The 19,877-nt window shown below is 34.4% G+C and overlaps 1 protein-coding gene across 3 annotated transcripts in view; it reads right to left on the bottom strand.

The window, feature by feature from the left end:
* The window catches only part of mrtfbb (myocardin related transcription factor Bb), a 110,174-nt gene that overhangs the window by 15,440 nt on the left and 74,857 nt on the right, over positions 1 to 19,877 (bottom strand). For all 3 annotated transcript variants that reach the window (XM_009299740.5, XM_068219395.2, XM_009299741.5), the window contains 7 exons: positions 16,100 to 16,155; positions 15,779 to 15,854; positions 15,515 to 15,655; positions 12,703 to 12,863; positions 12,326 to 12,436; positions 3,659 to 3,906; positions 757 to 916 (listed from right to left, as the gene is read on the bottom strand). In XM_009299740.5, the coding sequence (XP_009298015.1) occupies positions 757 to 916; positions 3,659 to 3,906; positions 12,326 to 12,436; positions 12,703 to 12,863; positions 15,515 to 15,655; positions 15,779 to 15,854; positions 16,100 to 16,155 (953 nt within the window). The remainder of the gene's footprint in view (positions 1 to 756; positions 917 to 3,658; positions 3,907 to 12,325; positions 12,437 to 12,702; positions 12,864 to 15,514; positions 15,656 to 15,778; positions 15,855 to 16,099; positions 16,156 to 19,877) is intronic.

Genomic DNA, 19,877 nt, shown 5'->3' with positions numbered 1-19,877 from the left:
TATCCTATATATATCCTTAATATTTACATTTTTTCATATGTAAAGATATTTGCCTATTGCTCTCTTCTGTGTATTAAGCAGTGCGTAAGTGAGGCGCAACTCTGCGCCGGAGTTTAGACCGGGTTAGTTTTGGTCTAATGAAAAATCTATTATAGTTTCTCAAAATAGCCAGTGGTCCGCCTCAGAATGCCTCCCTTTTTAGACCAGAACGCCTATGGGCGCATAATGAGCGCTAATGCATTTGCTGTTTAAACAGCGTAGCGCAACGCCTCAAAACGACTCTTGTACCAAGCTTAAACTACTAAAAGACTACTGCGTCCCGCCTTGCGCCACACTACGCCGGGTGTATGACAGGGCCCTTAGTCTTCAAAGTCTAGTTTTTGTTTACTCAAATAACCTGTTGTATGTCCTCCATTGTTGTTTATGGGGCTATTTATGTCATATCTAAACATGCAGAAATTTGAGGGATGCAGCTTTCTCTGTCTATTATTGAGTGCTTGCCACATGTCTACATTTGAAATAATGAATTGAGCGTGTAAAAGACAAATAATTATATTTTAATTATATTTATCTGTATAATAATTATACAGATAATTGTATGACCCATATGGCTTGCTTTCATCAAGTGAGAATGACGTCGAAATGAAGTTTAATCAAGGTGACCCATACCATACTGTACTGCACTTAATCACACTGCTCAGTGGAAACGAAGCGTATCTTGCATGGAGAACATAAACAAATGAGTACATCACCCACCTTCATCTCATCTAGGCAGGAGGGAAGAGACCCGCTTTTACGAGCGTTGTTGGGACGTGATGGAGCCACACTGGGCAGAGACACCACAATGGGAGCAGGAAGATTGGGGCTGGTGCTCAGGGTGATGTTGGGGCAGCTGTTCGGACTCTCAGCTACTTGCCTGCAGAGGAGTGTGAGGGATTTTAAATGCAACGGGAACTTCCTGTTCCCCTCATCATTCACAATAAACAGCCTTTCTACACAATAGAAGCAGAGGTATATCTTGGGGCAACAGAAGTCAAAGTGGAAACGAATGTGAGGAACTGCTGTATTACAGCTGGTGTGATGAAAGGTCTTTTAGACAAGATTAATAGTTGAAAACGTTATTTAAAGGCTATCATTCATAGCACACAATGTTCGCATTCCGTTCTGAGCTACGCACTTGTGTTATAATGCAATCAGGCTCGCAGTAAATCATTTTAGTGTCAGAACTGAAACTGATATATCAGAATTATATTCAATTGCACTGGTCCGAAACAAATAATTCAATTGAACTGACATTAAATAAGGGGAAATAGCATAATGTTTATGCGCATACATGCCTAAAGGACATTTTGCATTCCAGTGTTCCCCAATGCACTCAACTCAATGGAGCAAAGCGTGTTATGCAGATATGTATTTAAACAGCTCTGGAAAAAATTATTATCAGTTCTCCAGGGTTTCAGTAAACTGTCTTATTTTACAAACTACTGATAATGTGTCTTTAAAAATGTACAGAGCATATAAACATCTTGTTCATGTACTCATGTTTTCATTCCTTTCGAAAATAATGATCTGAAAAGTGGAATTGACTAGGGCTGCACGATAATGGAAAAAATTCGATGTTGCTATATTTATTTTCTCTGCGAGATTTACTGCGATATAAATACGATTTCACCAGATGACTTAAAAAGCTATATTTGGAAATTCATTCATTTAGATTTATTGGGAGGATTTTGTAGAAGACTAAAATACAAATATAATTTTTTTTATGTAAGTTAGTATATACAGTGTAATTATTAAACAGTTAAATAATTAAACTATTTTAACAAAGCAAGGACATTCACACAGTATGTCTGAAAATACTTTTTTCTTCTGGAGAATGTCTAATTTCCTTTATTTCGGCAAAAAAAAAAAAAAAAAAAAAAAAATATATATATATATATATATATATATATATATATATATATATATATCAAATGTAAAATAACATTGCATAGTCTTCATCATTTTTAAACTTCTTATGCACTATTAAATTGCTTTAAACTTTCTTAAAATGCTCACAAAGCAACAGGTCTTAAATCACTCAACAGATGATAAACATTTACTGTTTTATGATTAAATTCTGCAGGTCTGTTTTGACCTTTGGTTTCTGGTCAAAAATAATTCCAACACTAGGTTCTAATTTTGCATATTCTGTGATGTGACAATAACAGACCCAGACACTGAGATATTAATGCTCAAATGATTTATTGTGCAGCCCTGGAATTGACCATTAAAAAAATAATGATTGCTGAATCTCTATTGCATCATTCATATGATTAAAACAGTATGACTAACATTCTCCATTTAAATGTATTTCAAATATATTTAGCTTTTCTCATCATTATGTTTGTCAGCATGCAAGTGTTTTTTGAAAAATTGAAATATATCTATCATTTACAGACTAAAAGAAATCATACAATTTATGTACTGGAGGAAAATTTCACTTAATATTACACGTCCTGCATTTAAAAAATAAATAAATCAGTGCGTTTTCTTGCAGCAATATGTTGTGTTTGAAAAAGGTTTTCATAAAATGACATCACTGACCTGTCATTTTCCCACATAATCAATAATGTACCCTGCAGGCACAGGACGTCAACATGATGTCATATTGACGTTGTACCTCAACGTTGTGGGGACTTTTTGTTTGTAAATGAAAATCGGGTTGATGTTAGAACCCAACGTCAGGCCAACATCAACGTCAAACTTAAAATCAACCTAAAATCAACCAAATATGAACATCTAATCATGTTACACCTTGACGTTGTGTGGACGTTACCACTATGACATCCATCAGACGTTGGATTTTGGTCACTTTCCAACACAACCTAAAATCAACCATTTCAAGAGTTCCCACTTAGATATGCTTGGCAATTATAGCAGGTTTGGCATGCTGTCTCAGGAGAGAGCCCTGAGCTTGAAGATATTTGAGCCCAGGGCTCCCGCCTGGTGTAGAAGCATATTAGGAGAACCGAGATCAGGTAGGTCTCGATCGCTCCCCCTTTAGAATGGGAGAAAAAGGAGGAGATGGGGTGGAAGGGGGGATTCTTCCAAAACAAAGATAGAGCAATAAGGAGAAAGTGATCCATTTATATTAAGCTAGGATCATTCTGATTGGATTATTACTGATTACGGATGAGTGGCCAGCGGTGCACAATCATATCACGTGCTCCTCTCGAAATTAGTTTATGAAACTTCACATATCAACGTAATTTGATGTCGTGATTGGACGTCAATATAGCATTGCCCTTAGACACTGGCTAGGCATTGAATTTTAGTCACCTGATGTCATGACCTAAATCGAACCTAATATCAACGTCTTATGATGTTGTGTGCCTGCTGGGTAATTTGCTGTTGACTATTTATCAGAAATAACTTGCAGCAGCTGAATTATGAATAGGTTATTATTGTGTTGGTGGTGGATTTATTTTATTATAAAAACTATGTAATAATTTTATTATACTCATTTTATAGCATCACCATATTATATATATCATTAAATTATACACACTTAAACAATAACAGGACCTGTATAAAAAATAAATGAAAGACACATTGTGCTAGAGCTAAAGGGTGCATGCCATGTGAAAAGACCTTTAAATGTGAGTGTGACACATACTTGAGTGGTGCTGGTAATATGGCCTGGTAATTGTAATGCTGTTGCTGTTGGCTGAGAATCTGGAGCTGCAGAAACTGCTGCTGTTGTTGAAGCAGCCTGGCATAAGACGAGTCCATCGGGGCTTCATTGGGCTCCTGCTTCTGGTCGGGTGGGATGTACTGGTGATACTTGAGCTTCTTAATGCGTGGTTTGGGTTCTTTACTCTTCTTGCTGCGGCTCTTGTCGCTGGACAGTTTGGGCTGGCTTTGCTGAATGGAAAAACAGTAGAAGAGGTGAATAAAAGTTGCCAGCTGAAATCAACCACCGTCATCAACACCTTCGCCTAGGCGTTATAAAATCTGTCTTTTGGAATTGTGATTTCAATTTTTTCTTCAACACCAAATTGCAGAATATTAGAATAATTTCTAATAAGTTTTATTGAAGTCTAAGGGTGAGTCTCAATCAGCTCCCTTGTTGAATCAGCTGATTTGAATGCTCATCACTCAATTGACTGGGCATTATCAGTGGTTATGAACAGATAGATATGTGCCAGTAGGGGCCTTTTGTGCCTACTAGTAGGCTCAGAAGGCTGTTATCACCCATCCAAATGGTTAATCAGCTATAGATCACATAACTTACAAGAGGTATTTATATTATTTATTAAATTTCCCATTGATTGTATTTTATTAACATCTACCCCTATTCCCAACCCTAAACCCAACCCTCACAGTAATGTAGAAAAAGATCGGGAACTGGAGTCTTCTCTATTAGTATAGCTGATTAACCTTGTGGATGGACAAAAATCATGTGGATGGGCTCAGTAGGCCCCTACTGGCCCATATCTATCAGCTGATAACCACTGATAGATCAATCAAGTGATAACATTCGAAGTAGGTGGTTCAGTAGTCAGGGGACTGATCAGGAAGTCAGCTATTTTAGCATCCATCACAAAATCCTTCCAGAAAAGTCCCTCAATGCACAATGAAAAGCATGAATGCTCAATATGCTCCAGTAATGGATTTCTGCAGAAACATGAATCAAGTGAACCAACTCACAAAACAAAGGTACATGAGAGAGGCTTTTTAAAAAAAGAAATTATTATTTACAGTATAGACAGTATTTAGATATACAGTAGTTAGACAGATACAAATCTAAACATATTTTAAACGTTGCTGGTATATGAAAATCAAGGTGCTTATGAAATCAATATGTAAAATCCATCAGTTATTTTGGTATTTATAAATTCCAGGATTTTACCATCAGTCTACCAATGTTTAGAAAACCATGCTGTGCCAAAAATCATGTAGCCTACATGACCTAAGGCAGGGTTCTCTAACTAAGTTGCTGGAGGGCCGCAGCCCTGCACAGTTTAGTTCCAGCCTTGTTACAACACACATAAGCTGCGGTCACACTGCACCTTTCTCCTAATAGACTTCCATTCATACGCACGCGAATGCGTCAGACTGAAAACACAAAATGAGACCAATCTCTCTGGAGAGAAATTTAAAACATGGACCAATCGCTTGCGTTTTTTAAATGTCCAATCATCTTGTTTAATCCCGCCGTTTTTCACAGCACCGTGCAACAGAATTTTGCATGCTCAAACTCTAGTGTGCGCAGCATTATCTGTAGGTTTCAAACAAGCCTGAAGGACTTAATTAGTTGGGTCAGGTGTGTTTAATTAGGGTTAGAAGTAAACTGTGCAGAGCTGCGTCCCTCCAGGAGTTTGACACCTGCGACATAATAATTCAGGAGCTAGGAAGCAGATTGAAATGTACGCTAAGTTTATTTTTGTATCACAACATATATAGATACTATTGTAGTTTTATTGATGGGTTAGGTTTTTATTATAATTTACCCGAGAAGTAATTTCCTTCAGCTGATCTCTTACTTTTATCTTAGCTTAGCATAGATCATTGAATTGGATTAAACCATTGTAAAGTAGTTTTCCTATTTAAAGCTTGACTCTTTTTTTAGTTTACATCATTACCAAGTTTGTCGTAAAAAGAAAACTTACTATTTTACAGGCTAATATGGCTAGAAAAGAGTGGCGTGGTGGGTAGTAATGTTGCCTCACATCAAGAAGGTCGCTGGGTCTAGCCTCGGCTGGGACAGTTGGCATTTCTGTATAGCGTTTCAAAGGTTTGTTCCAAAGCTTCAAAGCTTGTGAACACAAAAAGCATACATTAATTATTTTCATTTATAGTGGGTTATTTATTAAATATCTGTACTGTATATGACATGGGCCTGCTGGTTAGAACCTTCTGCTGTGATTTACCAGTGTCAAATTGTAAACGTAAAAAAAAAAAAAAACAATAGCCTACATAATAATATTAATAATAATAATAATAATAATTATAATTATAACCATCATCATCATCTTCATTAATACTATTAATATTGTTATTAACGTATGATTTTTCATTTCTAATAAATAAAAAAATATTACATTTTGTTTTATTATAAATAGCCTCATTATTTATTTATTTATATGATTTATATATAATACTAGAATAATGTTAGCTTTTGTAAGTGATATGTTTTAAAATAGAATATGTAATGTTCAACTTCTTAATAATATTAGTAAAGCAAACACCTATGTGTGCCATTTACCTATATTTCAGTTAATATGAAAAGCGAGTGCATGTTTTTACCAAATCTAAAATTTTATTTTATTTTAAATGTGTGTACATGTAAAACAATATAATTTGCACAAAGAAATGATGGGGTTCTTCCCTTAACTAACTAATGTGGTTCAAGCAATGGATCTGCAATAGAGAAACTAGGGGTTTTGGGGAACACTCGTCACTACATTGTTCTTTTCCTAAAAGATACATTAAACTATGATAGCTCAGCCGCAAGTTACGTCGTTGTTTGGGAAACGCACCCCTGATTAGGCTGACTTGCTAAAAACAAAACAAAACAAACAAAAAAAATTAACAAAAAAGATGAATAAATACTGTAATAAGTATATTGTTAAAGTAACTAGCATGAAATAATTCAACCGTATTTAAAAGATTTACCATGATTTTGTGGTTCAATTTTGTTGTAGTTGATTCGTACATGTCAGGTTATGAATAAATTAATATCTACAATGATTTTGGATTGCTATTCATCATTGCTTTGGCTCTTGTGATTGAACTGGTTGGGATAGCTTTGTTAAAAACAAAGCAAAAAAATAAATAAATAAAATAAAGATGAAAATACTGTAATAAGTATTTTGTTTATGGTTTGTTCATGTTACAGTAACTAGCAGGAACTAATTGAACTGTATTTAAAAGTTTTACCGTGATTTTGTGGTTCAGTTTTGTTGTAGTTGTTTTATTCACGTCAAGTTATGAATAAATAAATATATAGTCATTCTGGATTCTTATCCATCATTGCTTTGGCTCTTGTCATTGAACTGGTTGGGCTGGCTTTGCTAAAAACAAAAACTGAACAAAAGGTGTCACCTGAAGTTACCCATAGTCAACACCCTGTCGCTTTGGAATATTATCCACCAAATTTGTGATTTCAGGTGTTTGAGCTCGCTCAGTTCTCTTGCTAACAGAACTGTCAGCACTGTGAGAATACCTGCAGATGAGAGATTTGTGAAGTTTGCAACCGCAGTGAATAGGTGGGACGTGTATGAGCATCTACCTAAAATCACAGGAAGAGGAAACAGGAAGAATAGAGGGGACATGACCCTCATTGTTCCTAAATACTGAGTCACAGGATACACATGAAAATGGTTTGGCTCCTGGGGAAGGGAGCTGAAAGTCATTGGGATGTAATAACACACCATTTCAGGCTGGCTTAGATGTGTGTGTGTGTGTGTGTGTGTGTAGCTTCCCAAAAGCACCATTGGGAGAGAAGGTCAGCGGTGACCCTGTGTTATGTGGTAAATATGCGGAGTATGCTTTGAAGGCATGGATTATGATAAATAAATATGAAAGCTGTTGGCTGACTCATGTTTCTGTGTCCCTGTTTGTTCTTCTCTAAATGTGAATGATTTAGTTTGACCTCCAATTGAAGACAGAAGGCGTCTGCTGGCTCTTCTCTGCATCTGCTGCGACTCTGAAAGTGATTTGGCCTCAGATAGTTTTGACAAGCTGCTCTAAACAAGCTGTTTAGAGTGACAAACAACAGCACTGCTGCTGTGCTGTGCTGACACTGAGGTAAACGGTGTTTTTAGTTAGATATACACCACCGTTAAGGAGTTTGGGGTTTTGTTTTTAAGATCAATACTTTCATTCAGCAGGGATGCATTAATTGATGAATAAAGATATTTATTTTATAAAAGCCTATGATTTCAAAAAGGACGGCACGGTGGCTCAGTGGTTGGTACAGTCACCTCAGTTTGAGTCCCGGCTGGGCCAGTTGGCATTTCTGTGTGGAGTTTGCATGTTCTCCCTGTGTTCATGTAGGTTTTTTTTGGGTGCTTCGGTTTCCCCCACAGTCATGCGCTATAAGTGAATAAAATCAACTAAATTGGCCATATTGTATGAGTGTGTGTGTGTGTGAGAATGTGAGAGTGTATGGGTGTTTCCCAATACTGGGTTTTGGCAGGAAAAGCATCCTCTGCGCAAAACATATGCTGGAATTGTTGGCGGTTCATTCTGCTGTGGCAACCCCCGATAAATAAGGACTCAGCTGAAGTAAAATGAATGAATGAATATTATTTTAAAATGAAAAGTTGTCCTTTTAAACATTTTATTCAGCAAAAAATCAAAGACTTCTGTTTTATTTCTTTTTTTTCTAGAAGACAAAATTGCTGAATATTATGGAAGATGATTGAATGATTTGTTGTATTATTAAATCACTTAGACACTACTGTGGTTTATATTAATATGTAAATTAGTAAATTATTCTTTTTATATTTCAATGTAAAATTCTAAATTGTCAGCAATTAAATTTAGCTTTAGTGTTTTTTTGTATACTTTAAGGTAAATTAAGTTCAAGTTTAATAATAAATAATAAGCTACCTAAATAATAAAATATGTGGTATTTTGAAAAAGGCAAAGCTGATTGTCGATTGCAAAAATGGGTTTTTGATACTGTTGCACATGAAGGGCTCTATTTTGACGGTCCATGCGCAGAGTGCAAAACGTAGGGCGCAAACGCTTTCAGGGCGTGTCAGAACGCATTTTTGCTAATTTAAGGATGGAAAAATCTACTTTGCGCCATGGCGCATGGTCTAAAAGGGTTGAGTTTATTTTCTTAATGAGTTATAGGTGTGTTTTGAGAATAAACCAATTAAAGTCTCATCTCCCATTCCCTTTAAGAGCCAGCTGCGTCGCGCCATAAGCACATTCGCTATTTACAGGACGTAAAGTAAGTCTAAGTGGAAAAACTGAGCATTTCACTAGCAAACAGTTAACAGTTTTTTTTTCAACAGAAAACAGTTAAACAGAGCATCTACTGCGTGAGAATGAGAGATAATGGATCACTTTCACTTTCGCTCTTGGATAGGGAAACCTTTATGCACAGACATCAATTAGTCTATAAATAATTAATTGCGTTTGTTAAGCGCAAATATTCATTTCAAAACTATTTCTAAATTCGGTTCTAATTTCCAGCAAATGAATAAATTAACAATATTAACGAAGTGTGTTCAAAAACCTGAGTTACATCCTAAAACACATGCTGTGCCCCATATGATCTAAAACCTGACAGGTGAGCAAATCTAAGCTTGTTTTTAATGAAACAAATATACATATGGATATAATAAATAATACTGCTAATAATAATAACATTATACAAAAGCAAATTGTTATGAATGAACTGAAAAAGCCTCCCGAGATGAAGAAGGCATGAAAGCAGTGATTTTTTATATTTATGTAGGCTAGAAAATAATATGTTTTGTAATATTTTAATCCTTTATATTTATATTCTATATCTATTCTTATTATATCCTATATATATCCTTAATATTTAAATTTTTTCATATGTAAAGATATTTGCCTATTGCTCTCTTGTGCTTATTAAGCAGTGTGTAAGCGAGGCGCAACTCTGCGCCTGAGTTTAGACCGGGTTAGTTTTGGTCTAATGAAAAATCTATTTTAGTTTTTCAAAATAGCAAACCGCCAGCGGTCCACCTCAGAACGCCTTCCTTTTTAGACCAGAACGCCTATGGATGCACATATGAGCGCTAATGCATTTGCTATTTAAACAGCGTAGCGCAACGCCACAAAACGACTCTTGCGCCAAGTTATAACTACCAAACAAGTATTGCGCCGCACCTTGCGCCACATTGCGCCGGGTGTATGATAGGGCCCGAAGTCTGTGATTAAAGCATTACCCAGCAATCAACAGCTGCAGATGCTTTTGCCCTTGGCGCCCACTGGGGTGAAAGGAACACTATGGCTGATAAATATATAAATAATTATTAGCCCAACATTTAATTTTTTCTTTTATAAATATTTCCCAAATGATGTTTACCAGAGCAAGGAAATGTTCACAGTATGTCTGATAATGTTTATTCCGGCTAAAATAAAAGCAGTTTTAAAGTTTTTAAAAAAACATTTTAAGTTCAAAATTATTATCCCTTTTAAGTTATATATATATATATATATATATATATATATATATATATATATATATATATATATATATATATATATATATATATATATATATATATATATATATATGTATATATATATATCAATAGACTACAGAACAAACCATTGATATACAATAACTTGCCTAATTTCTCTAACCTGCCTAGTTAACCTAATTACTCTAGTTAAGACTTTAAAATCACTTTATGCTGTACAGAAGTGTATTGAAAAATATCTAGCCAAATATTATTTACTGTCATCATGGCAAAGATAAAATAAATCAGTTATTAGAAATGAGTTATTAAAACTATTATGTTTAGAAATGTGTTGAAAAAAAACTTCTCTGTTAAACAGAAATTTTGAATGTTTTTTTTTTTTGTCAAAGGTGCATTTATGTGATCAATTTCCCCCTGTTTATCAGGCTGCAATGAGAGTATAGTTCCTAGCCTAGAAGGAACTATACTATACTGAACTATACTATACTTTCTTTATAGTCCATCAGCCTAGAAAAGAGCAACTTTTTATTTCCCATTAGACTTAAAAGGAAAAATAGGAAAATAGGAATAATAATGAAACTTGATCATTTTTGATGGAGATGCTAATGGTCTAATACAATTTAATGATCTATGCTAAGCTAAGATAAGCTAAAAGTGCTCACTAGGGGTGTCAAAATAATTGTTTCTTTGGTACACCGTGATGCAGATGCGGACAATTCGGTATTGGTTCAGTAATAATCATAACCGGTTATTGTGTACTGACGTCATTTATCTCATTTGCACTATGTCGCGGTAGCTTACTATTGTGAGGGTGGTGAGCGCGATTGTTTACAATGCTCCAACTACTTAAAAACACAGAAACTATGGACAATTTTACTGCGTGTGTGTTTGCTGAACAGTCTTTCACAGCTGAAGCCCCTATTTCACTGCGATTGAGAGAATGACAGTAAACTTCATTTCTCTCTCTCTTACTGTGGCCCACTTGACCTGCTGGCATGACTTTTCCTCTCTTCTCGGCTGTTGCAGCGATACTTCTGGATATATCATGGATCAGCTGTGATCGCCACTGCCGTTTATCAGTTCATTCATCTGTGAAGAGCACAACGCGCGACAGCCAATCACTGCCTTTTCTGTTGAGCGTGTGACCAATCAAAGGGGCGTAAGAGAACTTGGTAGACAAGGATCAGAAAGGGATATTTATATTTGTTTATATTATTTGCTATAAATGCTTGTGTTGTTTAAAGGCACAGTTTATATATCTGACTGTTGTAATAAAAGACAAAATTGTATTATAAATAGTATATAAATATATTTATACATTTTAATACAAGAATTGCTGTGCTGTGAAAAAAATATAAAACTGTGTATGGAAAGCATGGTCAATGCACCATGATGCACCAAGATATAGAATTGAACCGAATCGATATTGATCGACATGATAATCATAATCGAACCGAACCATGGGACAAGTGTTGGTTCAAAGATCTAGTGCTTATACTAGACCCACTGAAAATTTCAATCCATATCATATACATGCTTCATATTTTTGTAGAAACCATGAAACAAACCTTTTTTTATTTTTTATAAAATATTTAATATTTAAATAATTTATTATTATCAGCATTTATTTGAAATAAAATCCATTGATCAGTTTAACTTGTCCTTGATGAATAAATGTATTATTTACTAGAGGAAAAAAAATGTTTTATTGGTATAGCATTTTTAAATGTTAATATTTAAACAGTACTATTCAATTCAATTCAATTTATTTATTATCAAGTTTATTTGTTAAGTGCTTTTCACAATAATTATTGTTTCAAAGCATCTTTACAAAAGGTGCACATTACTTAGTTAAGGTTACTAGTTACCATAGTTTTACTAGTTACTAATAACTTTAACTAATTACTATATCATTCAACGCATTACATTTTGTTTAGATCAGCTGACTTTTACTGAATTTCCGATGGACAATAGTGCACAATTAAATACAAAAAGTCATTATGATAGTCTGTGTGGTAAATTTCTCCACATATAACTTGCTGTTATGAAATTACTCAGCAATACCACAGAGTCACTGCCCTTTATCTCAGAGCACAAAACAAACACTGACAGGAAATGACATCACTGTGGTTTAGAGACATATGGTTTACCTTCACCAGGGTGGGTCCGGGTCTTGTGGGAACAGCAGCAATGACGGTCTGAGTGGCATTCATTTTTATTCGACTATCTTCTGCTGAAGTTCGGTTTAGGATGTCCGAGCACTGGCATGTAGGTAGACACATGTGAGATAAACAGTTTTTAAAAAGCCATATGGCCACAAAGAGTGATAAAAACATAATGGAAGGGGAAATATCAGTTGATAAGATAGATACTGTTCTGCAGAGCATATTGCTTCTTATGCTTTAATAGATGGATTTGATATCAGTCTTTCTTTTATCAAATGCTTCAAGTAAATATTTGCAGTGAATTTTCCTGTACTGGTTTACAGACAGTGTGGTCTGGATGTAGGGACTGTTAAGAGGCTGACCTGGAGTTTGGAGACAGTCGGAGGCGATACAGACGATGAATCAGGCAGTCTGGTTTCCACAGGAGAAGATGCAGAGCACTGAGACTCGTGACTAGCTGGCTGATCTGGAGACAGAGCTTCGCTGCTGTCATCATTGAAGTTACAGTCGTCCACTTCATCAACTGCAGGAGCAGACAAAACAGGAAACAAGAAACAACAGCAACAACAGCATATTAAATAAAACTAGAAGAAATGACAAAAGATAAGGCAAAAAATGAAAACAAAAAACAAAACAGGAGAAGGCAAAACAAAACAAGAACATACAAAACAAGGAACAAGACAAAACAACAGAACAATAAACAAAACGAGAAATAATAAAACTAAATAATAATGAAAAAACAAACAAACAAACAAACAAACAAACAAAAAACAAGACAAAAAAAGAAACAAAATAGGGCAAAACAAGAAACAAGACAAAACATTAAGCAAAACATTAAACAAAATTGAAAAAATGACAACAATAAAACAAAACAAATTAAGACAAAACAAACCAAGATTAGGCAAAACAAAGAAACAAGACAAAACAACAACAAATAAACAAAAAAAAAATTAGCATAAAGAACAAAAATAAAACAAACAAACAAGACAACACAAAAATGAAGCAAGAAAGAACAAAACAAGGAACAAGACAAAACAACAACTCCTTAAACAAAATCAGAAAAAAATTACAAAGAATAAGACAAAAATGAAAAACAAACAAACAAAGAAAAAAGACAAAAACAAGACAAGATACTTTACAACAAAAAACAAAAATGAAATGAGATCAGACAAAACGAAAAAAAAAAGACAAGACACAACTAAAACCAACACGCTTAGACAAAACAAAGAAACAAGACAAAACAACATCAAATTAAGAAAACAAAATGAGGAGAAATGACAAAGAATAAGAGAAAAAATAAAAAGGAAAAAACAATTAAGACAAGACAAAAATTAAATAATATTAAGTAAAACAAAAAAAGACAGGGGGGGGGGTACAATGTATTATTAGGTTATTCTTATTTTGCCTTTTTTCAGTAAGATCCATCAACTAATAAATCAAGACGTGTTTTATTCTATGTGATTTCTCACTGTAAAGTAGAGAGACACAACTCTCATTACATTTTAATACATCAACAACTAGTTATTTAGTTCAGTTCTATGTGAAATGTTGTCACCACCTGCAAGTTGTTCAATGTACTTTTCACTCCTGTAAATTAATGAATAACAGAACCGGATTCTCCAGTGTGTACATGGCCGAAGTGTTCATTATAGTCGATGAACCATATAATTATGGCAGGGCTTCTGTAATATTGAAAGTCAAATTGAAGACTTTTTAAGACTGTTTAAAGACCATTATGAATGAAATATCAGACTTATACAGGACTAAGTGCTGCTTTTTTGTTGTTGTTTTTTTTTTTTCAAATAGGCCAGCTGTGCCAGTGGTTGCACAAGATTTTTATTTGCCCCACCGAAAAAATTTGAATTACTTATTTCTTGGCCACACAATTTAAACAACGTTTCAGTAAAGTCTACTACTCTTCTATAATAAACTAAACGTATGCAACAGTCTGTCCAGGTTAGTGTCCTCACCAGGTCCCTATAAATACAGATAATATTTAAACAAATGCTATTGTAAGAAAGATAACTGAACTATATTGCTAAATACATTTACCAATACAATTGTTAAAAGTATTAATGAGATAGATTGTTGCTGAATGAATGGAAGTCCCTCATGACAAGTGTTTAAGACTTTTAAGGCCTAAAATTTTGTTTTTTAAAATGATAATATTTTAATACTTTTTAAGACCCTGAGGACACACTGTTAATAAATAAACGGTATTAATATTTTGGCCGATAATGATTACTAGAAAAATAATAATAAACATTTATTGGCCGATGGTCATTTTAATCTCCAGCGGTACTTTCTCGGTTGGAGATTACTTCCTAATGAACTACAACTCCCAGTGCTCTCTGTGCTCATCAACCCCTACAGCAGCTGACAATAATCCAGACACTCACACACAGACACAGCTGTATCTCATAATGCACTGATTACAAAGACTATATATACACCTAACCTTCTCACACACATTGGGGAGTCTTGTTTTATTGCGAATATTATAAATCGGTTTTCCTGATTTGTTTGCGACTCTTGCCTTGTTCCTCGTTTTGATTCATAGCTGCCTAGTCTGACCTCTCGCCATTTTGATCACAAATATTGGATTACCCTTGTGCTCCTGTTTCTGACCATTGCCTGAACAAACTAGACTTTAATAAACTGCATTTGGATCCACAAGTCTTTTGCAAGCATCCACTTTGTAACAAAACAGCTAATCAAAATCCATTCTGCTTTAAAGGGTTAGTTCACCAAAAAATTGTTTATACTTTATCCTTGACACTTGATTTACTTTTTAATGACTTATAGTAAATTTTTTATGAATTTATTAACACTGTTGAACACAGAATAAAATATTTTCGAAGCCATTTTCATCCATAGTATACGCTAAAATTATGTTTTTTGTTTGTTCAAACTACTTATTTAAAGTGAGCTGAAACAATCCAACTAATCATTTTTTAGGAACAACTTAATCGTTTTAAGTTCAATCTACTTAAATTTGTAAAAACTAATAAGCTACCTTAATTCTTTCATGTTGTCCCAACACAAATTGATTTCATAAACTCTTTTACAGGGTATAAACAAAAATGCTGTCGATGTTTTAGAACAAGTATGGAGGTATGGACCACTTTTTGGTATGTCTTCCTTATTATGCAGGTAAATAACCCTCGTTTTTACCAATGTCAACAGGCAGGATGTTCTTCTCCACCAGCTCCATTGGTCCAGGTCTCTGTGCGATCTTCTCATTGAGGTCATCTGCCAGACGTGCCCTCTTCAGTTTCATCTGAGTAGCTTGCAAAGAAGGCTCTGCGTGGGTTTCTGAAACAAATAAACAACTTCAGAGCATTTAGAAAGCTACACGATAAAGTCTCCAGGAAGTGAGACAAAGTATTTTTATAAGACTGGTGTTTTTTTAGCACATCTGTTCGGTGAGGTACGTACCTTGTAAAATGTGCATGCGAACAAGTTCAGCACGGTCAGGTCTGCTTCGAATTTTGTGTTTCAGGAAGTTCTCAGTCTGTATAAGATAAAAATACATATAAATTGAGTAAATTAATATATAAAATGGTTTATATTTAGAAAACAACATGGTATAAATAAATTAATTACTGAACAGCATTGATTACACATGATTTTAAGCAGATTAATTAAATTTTATGGTGTTGTGATCTTTTCATAACCTTTACTAATAAGGTTTTTAAAGGGCAGTTCGTTAATGAATCATGGAAAGTGTAAGAGTAATACTGAGAAGAGCCAACTTACCCTTGCCCTTTCCAAACTTCTGACCTGCTCATGAAAAGCCGCAGGTGTCTTCAGCGCTGGAAGAAAAAATAAACATCCGTTAATTACATAACACTGACATGACATTATTTCATATCTTTAAAATAGATATGTGCAAATCGCATTTGGTATGTTAAACTGTTGAACTCTGAGACTCTGTGTCAAGTAAAGTTCATACATGTGTGCCCTAAAGGATAATCTTAGAGTTATTGTACTGAAGGTAAACTAGAAAGTCAGCATTCTGCCTGATTTTAGAGAGTGTGCACTTTTATAACTATGTTGACAGATTTAAGCAGAAAACTACTGTAAATTTGCCAATAGGAGCTAAAAATACAAATAAAGAAATAGTTCACCCAAAAAAAGAAAAATCTGTTATCATTTACTCACACTTTAAATATACAAGTTTCATTCTTCTGCTGATCACAAAAGGCTTATTAAAAAATGGTGAACTTGACTTCCATAGTATTTGCTTTTCCTACTATGGAAGTCAATGGTCAGGTTTCCAGCTTTCCTTAAAATCTTCTTTTGTGTTCAACAGAAGAAAGAAGCTCAAAAATGTTAAAAACCATGTAAGGGTGAGTAAATATTCAGTAAATATTTGGGGGAACTATCTCTTTGATGAAAGATATATTCTCTAGAACAAGCCAGGCCTTTTGAGAGGATGATTAAGAAACAATATAGAAGAGATAATATAGCCAAAATTAAAGCTTCTGCTGTTGATTTACTCACACTCCAGGTAAATGAAAAAAAATAGTCTAAGGTAGTGACTCCTTTCCTCATCGAAAATGAAGATTTTAATATTAAAATCTGAAACAACAGAAGTCCTTGGTGATTTATAAATTGATTTTATATAAACAAATTTTGGGAGAAGCATGATTAATTTTGACAAGGCTAATTCATTATCGTCAATCATTCTATTATCCAATCAGCTTAGGACCAAACCCCTATAAATAGTCAAACACATCATACCTCTGTTTTCTCTCAACTTTAGCATCCCTCCACCACCCCAACTATACACTATTAAACCTGATACCCACATAAATCTTTAAGGGGAGCGTTCTGGAGCTGGGCTAGACAGTGTGCACAGACCCCATCACTCTCTCTATCCTGATAAGAGGAATAACACGGGTTAAGGTGTCTTTCCAAGCTTAGAGACCTCTCCTAGGACAGCACAGCAAATACACATGTTCTATTCGGTCAAATATCTGTGAGTGTGAACCCGTGAAATGCAAGTTGATGGCTACAGGCACTTTGAGAAAAAAAAAAAAACAAAAAACAAGCACACAGTAAGTGGTGGCTGCTGCTGATGTCTTTGCAAAAAAAATAAATAATAATAATTAACATTAAAAATTGTAGGTAACACTTTATTTTGATGGTTCATTTGAGTATTAGTACACTAAAAAAAACATTGCAAGTACATGTCAACTTACACTAAGCCTAACCCCAACCCAAACCTCAACCTAACAATCTACTGATAATCTAATGAGAGTTAGTCGGCATGTAGATGCAATGTAACTTAAATTTAACAAACGGACCATCAAAATAAAGTGACTAAAATGTACATTATTTTCACTTTCCTGAAGCTCCAGATTATCATGAATGCACCGAGTGCTGTGTGATTTGTCTGTCAGTTAAAAGTAATAATGTAGAAATAACAGATTGATTTGCATTATAAGACCTCAAAGGCACAAGTGTTAATTTTGTTTAGCTCTAAATGCTATTGATTCAGCTATAACTCTTCTTTAGAGAAAATCACCTTTCGTGTATTGTGTAAAGTCGCTGTTCGTGAATATAAATAATCTGTAATGCTTCTACTGTAAGATCAAAGTGAAAAGCAATTTTTATTCTAGTCTCTGAAACAAAAACTGATTCTTAAAGGGACAGTTCACCTAAAAAAAACAAAAACAAAAAACAATAATTCTGTTGAATACAAAAGACATTATTTTGAAGGAAGCTGTAAACCTGTAACCACTGACTTCCAAAGTAGAAGACACAAATACTGTGGAGGTCAGTGGTTCCAGCTTCCTTGATTTTTTTTCGACTGAACTAATTCCCGTATATACCTACAAAGTCTAGTTGTATCTGAAGTCTGAAAGAGTTTAGTTTGTGTTGTCGACATGTTGAGAAGACGCTGTTTTCTGCACTGTGAAAGCAAGTTTACTTTGTATGCTCTTCTGTAGGATGAAATCTCAAGCTAATACAATAAAACGTACATCATTGTTAAAGCTCATATTGCTGTTTACTAATGCTGAGGGAAAGCTGAAATTCAGAGATGATAATTGGAATTTGGTTTCTGACAAACACTGCAAGCGTTCAATCAATCACAATGACTGGGCAAAATCTGACCAGTAAGAGCAGAAAGCCCTGGCAAAACTTGGTGGTGTATACCCTGTTCTGATGGCGCAGCATTTTCATCTATATTGTGACTGAGAAGTACATTATTTGTGTTTTTTTTTTTTTTTAAATTCCAAAGCCTGATGAAATAGATATAAAAATGTTTGTAATACTGCAAAATATGCTCAATGTTTCAGAGGTATATCGAGTTCTGGGGATATATCGATATTATTCCCCAGCGTGATGCAGGATTATCCAATATCTTTCATATTGATATGGTTTGAGGCCACACATGTGCATTCTGTGCAAATAAAAAAAATGCATGTAAAAATACCTTGGCCCTTAAGAGGTTAAAATTGTTGCCTCATTCTCTGTATTTTGCAAAATATGTAAATGATTGTGTGTTAAAAGTTGTAAATCGCCTTGTACGGCTTGAAACTTACAGTATCTATTATAGATCAGTGCTTGAACTGTGTCTCTCAGGTTAAATCTTTATGGGGCTATTCACATATTGCGTCCAAAACCACGTTGAATACGCGATGTGGCTTTGATGTTTGCTGCTATGGCCACCATCAGCTGTTCCTCACGTGTGGCACGGAAATTTTTTTAAAAAATAGTTCAACTTTTGCCACTGTGCGGATTAATACTGAATATGTGTCATTGTTATTACTTGGGGTTTAAACAACACAATCTCACGGCAATTCGTAACTTTTTCATTTAGTGGCTAATTCGTATGAATTCGTACGATCTAATTCGTACAATTTAGTACGATTTGCTTAAACTTCATAAACTTCACTATGCACTCTAGGGCATGCCCGTAGCCAGGGGGGGTTCGGGTGGTTTGAACGAACCACCCCCCTACGGCCAAAAGGTCCAGAATTTGTCCTTTTAATTATTCTATATAATTTTATATTATATAATATATTTATTATATAATTAATATAATATATTTATGTAGCGCCACCTAGGTGTATTAAGTTTAAGATAGCGCTCCAGGTTCAATACACTAAACGCCTACAGATATGTTGAAGTAGGCCCCTCTGATATATTTCAATGACGTAATGTAAATAAGGCAGATGAGAATATAAATATTTGCTGTGTTTGAATAAATTACCAGAAATAAACTCTGTGAATAATAAAACTCTTAGATAAATCAGAAAATATAAATAATTTAATTAGAATAGAAATGTAAATATTGGGAAAAACCCCAGATGTAAAACAAAATACAAAATATAGAATTTATGCACAGCTAAAAGACAGTAAAATGACCCAAAGTCAAACCCAGCAATTTACAGTACAATGAAGAATATTAATTAAACCAATATAGAAAAATACCACCTTTCTACACTCTAACAATTAAACTTATAAATCAACAAGTGGCTAAGAGTGACTGAATATGTTTCTCTTTGAAAGTGGCTACAATTGT

This window comes from Danio rerio, chromosome 3, assembly GCF_049306965.1.
Source record: "Danio rerio strain Tuebingen ecotype United States chromosome 3, GRCz12tu, whole genome shotgun sequence".
NCBI lineage: Eukaryota > Metazoa > Chordata > Actinopteri > Cypriniformes > Danionidae > Danio > Danio rerio.
Note: the sequence above shows the minus strand (reverse complement) of the source record. Positions and strands in the feature narration are given on the sequence as shown.